This window comes from Lampetra planeri, chromosome 69 (genome assembly GCF_965212315.1).
Source record: "Lampetra planeri chromosome 69, kcLamPlan1.2.h2, whole genome shotgun sequence".
NCBI lineage: Eukaryota > Metazoa > Chordata > Hyperoartia > Petromyzontiformes > Petromyzontidae > Lampetra > Lampetra planeri.
Window position 1 is genome coordinate 293,844 of NC_136174.1, and position 13,212 is coordinate 307,055.

At 44.5% G+C, this 13,212-nt stretch overlaps 1 protein-coding gene across 1 annotated transcript; it reads left to right on the forward strand.

Annotated features, from left to right (window-relative positions):
- Positions 1-390: 390 nt before the first annotated feature.
- On the forward strand, positions 391-9,339 carry LOC144737424 (lamprin 0.9-like). Its single transcript, XM_078620102.1, has 8 exons — positions 391-480; positions 2,649-2,735; positions 3,707-3,766; positions 4,954-5,106; positions 7,507-7,581; positions 7,807-7,851; positions 8,501-8,539; positions 9,216-9,339. The coding sequence occupies exons 2-6, from the start codon at positions 2,675-2,677 to the stop codon at positions 7,839-7,841; spliced, it is 384 nt and encodes a 127-aa protein (XP_078476228.1). The 5' UTR covers positions 391-480; positions 2,649-2,674; the 3' UTR covers positions 7,842-7,851; positions 8,501-8,539; positions 9,216-9,339.
- The last annotated feature ends 3,873 nt before the right edge of the window (positions 9,340-13,212 follow it).

Here is a 13,212-nt window from a genome sequence, read left to right on the forward strand (position 1 = left end):
AGCCAAACCGCTTGAGCACGAATCCGTGCAGGTGCCTGTCTGGGCGTGGCCTATACACGTGCACGTGACTCAGGAGCCAATCCCCGAGTCGCCGTTTTGCGTCACGTGACGGAGCGGGCGACCGACCCTGTCAATTACACACCGAGAACGAGAACGCATCGGCAGCGAGATGCAGGGCAAGACGAATACTACTGGGCACCGATGGACTGAAATAAAAACCCCAGCTTTGTTCGGTTTAACATTCAGGCCAAATAATAAAGTCTGTTTTGGGGGTCAGATCCCTTGAATATGAATGTCTCATTCAGACTCTGCCTTCTCGACAGACCTGTTCTCCACCTGAAGTGACCGAAACGTCGTGAGAATTAAATGTTTTATTTTTATTATTTTATTATTTTCCTTCTACGTGACTTTACCGAAAGAACCAAGAAGAAATATGAATGTCTCGTTAACCCACCACCAGCCGACAGAATACGTTAACGGGTTTGTCACGCAAACGAAACGTATTAATTAAGTTACCTCGGCACTCGCTGGTGTTGTAAATGTTGTGGATTCAGAGAAAATAGGACTGCGTGTCTTCGTCGTGTGAATATACTTTGCGTGTGCGCATTTGGAAATATATGACAGTACTGTATATATGCGTTGGTGTGTCCATGTGTATGTTTTAATTAGTGATGTGCACTATAAAAACGTTGCTACTGGTGGAGACAAAGGCGGTCGGAAGTGTTGGCCAAAAACTCCCTCGTGTACGATGTGGGCCGACATAAGTGCTCGCTAACAGCACTTGCCCCAACAATCTGTTAAGGCTATACGGTGGAGCTTTGTCTAATTAATGTACAAAGCTCATGCGACTATTTATTTGCTTGTATGTCTGTGCATGCTCTGTGTGTGCATATCAGAATTCATCTTAATCAGTGTATGTATGTGGCAAGCTGTTAACTACCTCGCCTTGTACACAAACTCCCTCGTGTACGGTGCGGGCCGAAAAAAGTGCTCGCTAACAGCACTTGCCCCAACAGTATGTTAAGGCTATACGGGGGAGCTTTGTCTTATTAATCTACGAAGCTCAGGCTGATATATATGTGCATGTATATATGTCTGTGCATGCTCTATGTGTCCGTGTGTATGTCAGAATTCATCTGAATCTGTGTATGCATGTGGCAAGATGTTAACTACCTCGCCAGTTACACAGGAAATCGTCCGTTCGATCTCGACCCTGATGCCTGTATATTTGGAGTTTGCATGTTCTTCCCGTGGTCGTGTGGATTTTTATCCGGGTCCTCTAGTTTTTCCCTCCGCATTAAGAAAAATGCGTTTAGAGTGGCTGCTGCTACAGTTTTACACGTGTTAAGCCACTTCATTAGCCAATCATTTGTGGGCAGGTCACTTCTGAAAAAGTGCTACCTCGCTCAGTGCGTCTTACCTGGAAAATAAAACTTTTTTTTAATATGTGAAAATAAACATAAGCTTATAAAAGTATGTGTACATATACACAGAATGTGTGTTTATGCGTGATGAACGGTGGCCAGGAAAAACAGGTTGTGCGTGGTCGCAGTTATAGAAGGCCAAGTCAGGTTGTGAGTTGAATGGTTAAAAGCAAACCCACCCCCCCCCTAAAAACTAGTGCAAAACTAATATTAAGATCAATGAAATGAAATAGATTACTATATAAAAGGGTGAAAAAGATACGAAATAATAGCAGCCGGCAACAGAGGCATGCTTGATTCTGCAGCCGTCTGGAACACTATTCCGATACTAGGAAAGCACTGGGAGCTGTGCGCTCTTAAATCTCGATTGAAAACCAATTTCTAGAGAACTGCTTTTCGTGTTTAGTTGATTGTCCTTCTCTCGCACCTCTAATTAGCACGTTTTCAAACGTACGGTGCAGAAGAAATTCAACATACATACACACGCTTTGGTTTTTTCAGTAAAGTCACAGTTCCTGCAGTCACGAAAGCTCCAAATCATTCATACACACATTCTTGTCCACGTCCCCTGCTGGTCTCATTTAATTTGGATGAGTTCCTAAAACAATAATACCTCGATTCACATCTCCCCCTTTTGCATCGTTTCGCCAAGACTTCATCACTTTATGAATACCGCTCCCCGATTTGCGTCACCTCAATCCCATACTTGCGTCGTCGACAGCATCGTTCATCCTTTCTCATTATCCGCCGTCTCTCAGCCTTCGCATCCACCACCGTACCCTGTAGACCGCTTCATCAGCCACTTCGTTGTACTATCATTTGTGATGGCCAGGTTGCTTCTGAAAAAGAGCCATATTATCAGTGGACCTTACCTGGTAAAAAATAATAATTTAGTTTTAGTTTAATATCGAGGCAAAGGAAACATTTAGTGGTATCGAGTGGAAATTTACTGAAACTGAAGTAAAAAAAACCCAAACCCCATAAATATTTGGAGAGGCTTCAAAGCCTCCCGTATTTTGACAGGAAATAGACGCGGTGGTTTGCTTTTGGCGTTTGCCAGCGCTACACTGGAGCTATTGAGGCTAGGTCTTGTCTTGGCTGGGTCAAAGCCAAGCCAGCCCCTGGTTGCTGCCTTTAAAAGCTGGGGCTCAAACTCCAGGCTCGTCACTCCGAAGTGAAGCTTCATCAGCCTCAACTCAAGCCCTTCTTTCTTGTCGTCGACAGCGAAAGCAGAAAACCCCGAAAGCAAAATGGCCGCCGCTATTCAAGCTCTCCTCGTCCTCGCCCTCCTTCACCTCGCCACTGCGACGCGTAAGTTGGATGGAATATCTGTGTGAGTGTAAGTCTGTGTCTTTGTGTGTCTATCTGTGGATCTCTGTGTGAGCCTGTGTCTATGGATATGTGTGTGAATATATCTTTGACTGTATGTGTCTATGGATGTGTGAGTCTGTGTCTTTGATCTTTCACTTTGTGCGAGTCTGAGTATGTGAGTATCCTTGACTTTGTCTTTGTGTCTATGCATGTCTGTGAGTGTTTTTGTGTCTCTCTGTGGATCTCTGTGAGTGCGAGACTGCGTCTGACTTTGCGTGTCTATGGATGTATCTGTGCGAGTCTGTGTGGTGGTGAGGATTTTTATCCAGGTTCTCTAATTTTCCCCTCCACATTCAGAAACATGTGTTTAGAGTGTTTGGCTGCTGCTATACATTTTCACATCAGCCACTTTGTTAAGCTATCATTCGTGACCAGGTCGCTTCTGAAAAAAAGCTACATAGCTCAATCGACCTTACCTGGTAAAATAATACAATATTAAGTCAGTGCATCTATTTGTGTGTCCGTGTGCACGCGTCTATGGCTGTCTTTATCTTTTTGATTTCTGTGGTGCTGGTCATTCACCCGCTTGTGTGCCGTTACTTGCCTAAATAATTGCTACTCGTGAACGACGCTTGCCCCAACAGTTTGTTAAGGCTATAGGGGGAATCCTTGTGGGAGCGTTGTGGTGTAGTATTTAGCGCACTGTGCTATACACCAGTGACCTGAGTTCGATTCCCGCTCACAACTAATAACGGTAGAGAATATTTGAACTGGTCCTGGGCCTTTCTTTAACTCAGCATTAAAAATAATTGTAGGGGTCAGTGTATAAACATCACCAGTGGGGAGACAAAGGCGGCTGGCCGTTATGCCTTCTAACAGCACTTGCCCTAACATGCTATGCAGGCTATGAAGGGGATTGTTTTTGTCTCTGTGTCTATTTGTGTTGCGTGCGTGTCTCTGCCTTGCCACAGCTGTCGTTGGCAAGCAGACTGTGAGCACTTTATCTACGGGATTCCTGGGCCACCCTGTGGGTGAGTGAAGTTCATTACAACTCAGCGAAACTACACTCAATGAATCACAATGCTAAACGGTCTAAACAGTGATGTTGCCAGTGCATTGGAAAAATGTGAATGAATGGAGTGCCCAATTAGTGCGGTTATGATGGCTCTAACCTTCGATTAACACGGTTGGCGATGTAGGGTGCGAAAGATGTTCAACATAGTGACAGAGTCATATCGTATATTATATTGCTCTAAGGCGATTTTAGTTAACGTGTTGCATGGTCTAAAATCTAAATAGACAAGTGGGCGACGGGGCATGATGAAAAAGCCCAAATAAGTGACCTCCAATTAAAAAAAAAAATCTGTAACTTTCAAAAAAATGGCGACATGTTAAAAACACACAAACAACCCATATAAAGGAGGAACCCTTCAAATAAATGAAAGCATAGGCCAGCAGGCAGCATAGTTCAGCAGGCGGCAGCATCTTAATGTTTCAAATGTGGTCACAGGCCAACACGCACACTCATATTGTCACGCATACATAGTCGCTCACATCCTAACACTCACTCACATTTTCATGCACCCACTCACACATGCTCACAAACACTCACACATTCTTACATGCACTTAAACACTCATTTGTGTACGCATATAAACGTGTTTTTTTTACAATGTGTCTCCATACCTCCCGATGTCTCATCGTTAACCCGTGGACAACTTATAGTGGGCAAGTCGTTGGCCCATCTCACTCACATCAGTCTCACGAATAACCCTGTTCTATATACTTCTATATGCAACGCATGATAGACATAATCAACGTTTTTGGGTTTAGATCGCGTTATTTATAAATGTGTCGTAACCCTCCACCACCCGACACGGCCAATCAGTAAAAATGTGTCACGTTGACAAAAGACAAATAGTTCACTGCTTTAGCCCACCGGTGTGTTGAAGCCACAACATTTACAATTTGAGTACGACGTTTCGCTGGTAATTGCATCCAGCATCATCGAGCAATTCGCCAGAATTGCCCGATGATGCTGGATGCAATTACCGGCCGTGTCGGGTGGTGGAGGGTTACGACACATTTATAAATAACGCGATCTAAACCCAAAAATGTTGATTATGAATAACATTGGTCGCGAAAGCCTACGTGTTAAACTAACGCATGATAGAGCCTGAACCCACATTCTCCATTCTATTCCCTCTCGCTATTACAGGAGGTCTGGGCTATGGAGGCCTGGGCTATGGAGGCCTAGGCTATGGAGGCCTGGGCTATGGAGGCCTGGGCTATGGAGGTCTGGGCTATGGTGGTCTGGGCTATGGTGGTCTGGGCTATGGTGGTCTCGGCTATCACGGAGCGGCCCTTGGAGGTGCCTACACGCACCATGCTTGTAACAGATCCATACACTATGCCACACACTCGACCACCCGTACAAAACAAGTCATGGTGAAATTAGCATTGGAAATTCCACACTCCCATGGCAAGGGGAGAGTTGATCCACACGACAAACCACTGTTGATCTTCCCTACTAAGTGTACTTGTTTTAGCCATCAACCAAGATTTTAACTCTCAACTTCATGATTGCGAGCTGCTCAGCTCTATGGCGGAGCCACCTGGTCAGTTAGGCTCAGCTGCTCTCTAAACGAACATCAGCACCCGCCCTCTTCGGACAGCCACGCCCACTCGACTCATCTGGACTGTGCCAGTCAAAGCAGAGCGGTTGGTAGGCCCACTAAGATATGCAGCTATTTATCAGAAGCGACCTGGCCACAAACGATAGCCCAACGAAATGTCTTATCACGTGGAAAATTAAATCAGGCAAACACTCTGAACGCATGTTTTTCAATATGGAGGTGAAATACAACCCCCACGTGACCACCACGGGAGAGAACACACAAACTCCAAATACAGAACATGCATCGTCTGGGTCGGAATCGAACCCATGACCTCTTCTATACCAGGCGAGGTTGTTAACATCTCAACCACCATTTCACATCAATCCCTCGTCAACCTTACATCGAATCTCCTCCCCCCGCCCGTTAAACACAGAACTGTCTTTCCCTGGCAGCTGAGCTCGTTCACCCTTATAGTGGGCTCGGATACCATGCACCCCCTATCACCGCGGTGGGTATGCTGCATGTGCATGCCCTTGCATGTGCCCCCCACCCCTACCTAATTGTTTGAATTGAATCTTAAAATCCCCTCCCCTACTAACACCATCACCACGACATCCAAAGATGAACGTGAGTCACGAGCAAAATTGGTTTGCCATGATTGCAGTCAACATTGAATCTATTACGGTAGAAGGGAGTGGAAAAATGTATGTATAGGAATAAGGATACATCCTATTCTGAAGAATAGGTTTTCCCATTTTTTCTGGCAACAAAACAGGTGTTAAAATGTTAAAACACCAAACTTAAACCTTTTGCAAAGAATTATATCTGCATTAACCACATGTTCTTTTGGTGAAAATACAAACAAAAAACATGCTCTGAAAATATATGATGCATTGTCTTTGAAACTGATTGGTCCACACCAGAGAAAGCTTTCTTTTAGAGCTTAGTCTCAAACAGTGTTAGACCAGAGGACGCCAAATCATATTCTTATTCTCATCATGGATGAAGGTGCAGCAATACAACTGCCACCGGTGGCAGGTGCCTCAATGAGAGGTGAGCTCTACAGGATATTTGATTTATCCGGTTTAATTTTCAATGCCGGCACGTAGGAGTTCACGGAGGTGGGAGTCACTTCCCACAGTTCCCCTCCACCGCACGCAATCTGGCGATCGGCAAAAACTGTGCCGAGCCTATTTAATATTTCCGGGTGAAGAGATGCAGAACTGCATTTCCTCAATGAAATCATATCTCAGAAGTTAAGCAGATCTTGAGCCTGGATAGATCTTTGATTGGGCGAAAAACCGCCAAGCATGGACCGGGTGTCAAGGGCTGTTATAATTGGTTCTGTAAAGTTATTGCCACGTTAATTCAGTGGCGACCGGTTCTATTTGTGCGGAATATTTTCGCTTCGAAATGCAAAGGCTCAAACGTTCGGGAATGTCGTGTCGGTGGTGTATGGGGATTTAAACAGAATAGTCAAATCTTTAACGATCATCATCGATATCATTAATTTCAAAAACCACTATTGTTGTTTTATAATGAAACCTAACCGGTAGTTTGTCCGAGGTTAAAGCAACAGCAACCGATGACAAGACGGTAGTTGGACCATGAGTATTTTGTGGAATAAAAGTGACGACGTTTCGATCACAACACAAGCAATGACGATCGCTTGTGTTGTGATCGAAAACTCGTAATTTTAATTTAATTAACTTTTCGTTTTTATATTTTTTCATATCTACGTGACTTTACCGAAATAACCAAGAATATGAATTCCTGCAGTTTTAAGTCAAACCACAAAACACGTACCTAGCCAACTGTGCTAATCGGAGGTGTGGAGGAAGGACAACTAAATACGAGAAGTAGTTCGCAAGAAATCAGTTTTCAATCTAGATGATGTAAAATTACCACAGCTCCAGTGGCTTCCTAATATCGGAAGAGCGTTGCAGATGGCCGCAGAAGCGCATCTGAAAGGGCCGCGCGATGATGCGGTGACGGTCTTTGTTCGATGGCCAGCCAAAAGCCGCTGCGAGCGTGTGTATGTTAGAACAACTATCACACCCGTTCGTTGCAAACCGTGCTAATTCGAAACGTGCTGGGTGAGGTTTAATGTTTAACCACCATTTAACCCTCCCTCCTGTGTGTGTTGTTTGCAGCCCTCGGCGGACTCGGCTACCCCCTCGGCATTGGCGCCGGTGTGGTGGCTCCTCACGCGGTGAAAGGCAAAATCGGTGAGGGTTTCTCTTTCCCGCCGGCAAATTCCCGGCGCATAAATGTTCCTTCGTTTATACAGCTCAGCTACGGAGTGTTGTTTAATGCGTGTATTAAGGACTGTGCTCGTTGACTGTTGGATGCGTCATTTACTCTCAAAAAAGTCTGCTGTGGTCAATATTATATTGTAACAGGCACGTGAATCTCCGTTAACCTTTGTACTGCGATATGTGCTGTGTATGCAGCTGCCCCGTTGGCGCCTTTTGTTGGTGCCATCTAGGTCGTCACCGGTAAGTGAAGGTCGCAGAGACACCAGAGGCTCACGCAGAGACCCGTACACTAAGACAGAGACTCATACACCTACCGAGACACCCTAAACACTTATCCAGAGACCCATAACTGTTCCCAGACAACCATACACTTACAGAAACTCAAAGACTTATGCAGAGATCCTCAAACTTGACAAAATAATAGCCAAAACCTCCCGAACCGAGTATAACCTTCCCAAATAGAGTATTGAAGCTCCTGGGTGGATTGGTGGCAAAGCGATTAAAAGTGTAGAGATGCACATTTCTCGACACAGTGGAGGGACACGTGGATTAGAGATCACATGAAGGTTATTGTCCCCCCCAACGACAACAATAGGGGGTAACGCTCACAATGACCAGAGCAACCAGATGGATGATAAAATGTGTCAAGTTAACACAGTGATGAGCACATCTGCAAGTCATCTCAGTCAGTGCATAGCAGCTCGGTTTGTAACCATGACCTGCTAGCATCAAGTGCCTCCCAAACATCACCTGACCCCGTCAACGTGCACCTAGCCTAGCAAAAGCACCATTGTGACCATCACTTTAGTGGTGATTCGACCGGGGCTGTTGTTGCTGTTGTTGCTGTTGTCTAAATGTGTCGTGTATGTGTTTGTATGTCTGTGTACAGTGACAGAATTGCTAGGCGATCGTTGACTTGCCGCACCAGGTAACTATTCCATGTAATTGTTCCATTATTCTTGGCACCAATTGGCCCATGCCCGCATTTGCGGCATTAAGTTCGTGCTGCCTTCTGCACTTATTTGACGCGATGCATTAATTTCCTTAGATCATCTGGAAAGTTCGTGGTTCACGAATTCCTCCTCTGTATGTGGAGTTTTATTCCCCAGGCCCCATCACTTTATCATTATGCCTCACCCATCCCCCCAGACAAGGCATGGCTTGTTCTTTTAAAAGGAAGTGGCAATTAGTTTTCACCCCACGTGGGAACTAGCAAACTCTGGGCTAAACCCGAGTCGATTTCAGTGAGAAATTGTGAGAGTGTATGATCGGGGTTGTGGAAGGAGGGGAGGGGACACGTATTATGTATATGTTGAACTTCTTTGGCGCCGTACGTAGCCAACCGCGCTCATCGGAAGTGCGGAAGGACAACCAACTGAACACAAAAAGTTGTTCTAAAGAAATGCGTTATAAATCTAGATGATTTAAAAGTTTATAGCTCCAGTGGTGAAGGGTTCTTAAAATATTCTTAGAGATACAGGTTTGGTCCGATCTTTATGTGGGCCTAACCCACAGATTGATGATTTATAATGCTGGCTATGAAGGTAGACTACGTTTGTTGAGTGCAATTTAATGATCTGGGATGCGTGCGCGTCTGTGCCCAGCCCTGCGTCCCATCTGCAGTCACTTCAAACAGAAGTGGTGCCTGTGGAAGTGACTCAAGACTCCGGTGAAGAAGTGACTTGAGGAAGGTTATGGACAGCCTCGCCAACCACCCACCAAAGGGAGCATAGGTTCACCACCTACTCCCCTCCCATACCTGCCCATTCATACCGACTGACCCACCCATCCTACCCAAGCCCTTGACTCTCACACGAATTCTCATCGGTGCAATACTATCATTTCGCCGTTCGTTAAGTTCCTCACCCCCTACTCCTATGCCAATTTCCTGCAAATTACGCCATTCGGACCCTTGAGTGCGTGCGTGAGTGAGTGTGTCATCGTGTGACAGAGTGAGTGTCGTGATGCAAGTGGGTGGGCGGGTTTGCCGGCGTCTGTCCATAATGTTTTTCTGAACTTCTCGGCATTAACACAAATGACGATGAATGAAAACGACCTGGAAAACAAAATCTACCACGAATAGAAAAAAATATATATATTCTTTTTTTAAAACGAACCCTGACATTAATCGTAAAAAAAAATATCTGGTGGCGAGGGAAGCACGCACACGGATTCCGATTCTGAAATTTGGGGGAGTAAATACATTTGGTGGCTGAAATTAGTCTGTGATGAAAGCTGTTAAAGAAAATATATTAACATTTTAATCATAATGGGACTTAGGAATCGACTCTTCGACTGGACAGAAACCAAAAATAAATCAGCTGGATTGGGATGGTGGGTGCAATGCCAATGGGAGTTTGATTCACAGATGAATATATATACACGAATGATATCTGGGTTCCAAACGCCCCCTCCCCCATCTCTATGTGTGCCCCCCTCCCCCTGCACTGAGTATACACCTATCGTTACTTAGCTCTTGTCAGCTCCAGAGTTTTGTTTTAACCGGTCGTGAAGTGAGGACACTTCCAAATCCTCCTCCAAGAATTCGAGATCATTGTGGGTCAAATAGCTGGTTGACTTTGGCCCCAAAACGTTTAATAGTGGTCGGTCGAAAATTTTCGACACCGGATTATGTGTGTCTGCTCACGCCAAGTGTCATTAACAGCTGTCGTGGTTTTGTCATTCACGATTATGATTTCATTGGCCGGGAATTCAGTTGCACTGTGGATAACGGATGTAAAGTTACGAGTGGCTTAACGATTGAATTACTCGGCCGATGAGATAGGACAGGTGTCTGTTGGATAGTATGATGAAGGTTGTTAAGTTCTGAATTGATCCGACGCGACTTGGGTGGGTATGTTCTGTGAAACGTCCTTCTTGTGTTCCGGATTAAAATAAAAATCTGTACTCACTGCCCTTACGCGTGCCATTGCGTCATAAACCAACTACCGTGTATGTGCATGCAAACGGGTGCGTGAAGTACATTGTTACACACCAACTCTCACATGACCCAATCGTTAACCAAAGTATGGAAATCGTACACAGTAGTAAACAGTTTACCTTCTAGTCCATTCACGTATAAAAGAGATTAACCTGCCATACACCTGGTCACCCAGACTCTTCAGTGCAGTTAAACTGTTACGGCTTGAATTAAAGATACAGCTTGCACAGATTCAGCATAGCCACACAGCACATTAGCTTCACATGAATTATTTGAAAGGGAAAAACCAGAGGAATTAGAGAACAATCCACGCAAGCACGGGCAGAACATGCAAACTTCAAATATACAGTCCTTAAGAGTCGGGGTCGAACCCACATCCTCCTGTATACCAGGCAAGGTAGTAAACATACTGACATCATGGCGATATGCTGGGAGACCAGCACTGAGGCTTCACGCCTGCAGTCTCTAACTTTAGGTAATATGCTGATCCGCCATTATTGGACTTACGTGAAAAAGAGCTTCATAGCTGATCCATTCCTCTCGTCTAAATAAAGGTTCTGATTCTATTGGTATTTGAAATGTATTGCTACAGGATACTGCGTCTGAACTGGAGCCATAGAGTAACCAATGTCGAAGTAAGAAAAGGGTCGCGCGTAAAAGAAGACGAATTGATGATGCAGGCAGTAATGAGAAGGAAACTTGCACTATCCGGACACACATGAGGATGGACAAAAGGAACATGTAAATTATGTTAAGCAAAATTGAAGGAACCAGAAAGAGGAAGACACCCACTACGGGACCTCTGCCCATGGATCATGATTCTTCTATCGTATATTCTTTGGGTCTTTCGTTAAAGTCACGGAGATAGGTTCTAATTAAATGAAACAAAAAAAATATTTTATTTTTTATCAATTTGAACCTATCTACGTGAATTTTTTTCTCTCCGCCTGATGACGACCACTTGTGTTGAGATGGAAACGTCGTAGTTTTATTTTATTTCTATTAATTTTAACCTATCTACGTGACTTTACCGAAAGATGCAAATAATATGAATTTCTGCAGTTACGAAAGCTTTAAGTCAATATGCTCTTTCGTACACCATGGGAGGCGTGGGGGAGATTAGAAGCAACAGTTTGTACAGATGACGTCTTAGTTGAATATCAAGGTTTTTTAATTATTCCATGGCAGCAGTAACTGCTGTACGGATTGCAGCGATACCGCCAGGGTGTGGAGTGGAAGGTGCAACTCTTCGGCTATGGGTTTGACGGTTTGGTGCTTCACCACGGTCGCAGTATGGCGATTCTTTGACATTTTCTATTCATGGAACGACGTGTACGCCGAGCGTCTCCCGTGCTTGCTTCCGAGCGCGGTTCAGTGTGGATCCAGAGCTGTCGTCAAAGACAAAGGATCCCGATTACTTCCACTTTTGGGTGGTCGATAATTTTTTTGTTTGCTACGGTCATAGATGCCCCCACCATTCGGACCAATAGATTGTGACGATGAGACACTGCCCTATGTACGTGTGTATGTTGAACTTCTTTCAGACGGTAGGTAGCCAACCATACAAATCGCAGGATGCTGGGAAGAACAAGAAACCAAATACAAAATCAGTTTAAAAGAAATGTTTTTTTCTACGAGTTTTCCTGTGTTCTCTGCTGCCCAAAGCCATCATGCTAAACCACACAATGGAAAGATGTCGGCGTGGGGTAGAAATCAACTTATTTTAAAAAGTGTTTTGAAAACAATGGTTTTATTCAACGGTTCGATTAACTAACGGTCGAGAAGTACGTCAATGGCGCCTGAGACACGTGGCGCCTGTTTTTGTGCGAACCGATTCCATAGTTTAGGGACCGCGGCGTTTTTTACATACACAAATATATAAATAATAAGGCGTTCATGCAAAATGTCAATTGCTAACACTTTATTCAAAAGTATTCTCCTGAGTCACTTTGGTATCTAAAACATTACACATTTTTACATTATCAAGTAAGACCGACTGAGCAACCTGGCTATCACAGATCACAGCTCAAGGAAATTACTCATCACGCGGCAAAAATACTTTAAATGCATGTTTCTACAAACTCAAGAGACCCAGAGACCCAGGAGATCAAGATTCATATATAACCAGAGACCCACAGAAATCCAGAGACCTGTGAACACCAAATGAGACCCATGCTCTTCGAGACTCATACTAAAATGAATCTATTTTTAATTTCTATCAGGCAAGGCCATCCCACTGGGAGATGAAGCTCTTTTTCAGAAACGACCTGGCCACAATATAATCGTTCAACGAAGTGCCTTGTCACGTGGAAATGTATAGCAGCCAAATACTCTTAAACACACGCCGATTATGAATATGGAGGGATATACCGGACAGGTAAACAAAATCCACGCGACCACATGGAGAGACTTTTAGAAACAAATGATAGGCTAATGAAGTGGCTTATGTGGAAATTAGAGCAGTAGCTAAATACTCTAAACCAGTTTTTGATTCTACATCTGGAGGAACCAGAAAAAAATCCGCACGACCACGGGGAGAACTTGCAACTCCAAATACGCAGCATGCCTAAGGGTCGATCGGTATCGAAGCCACGATCTTCTGTATACCAGGCAAAGTAGTTAACATCTCATAGCCAACGTGGCGTTCTGGAACGGTGGCC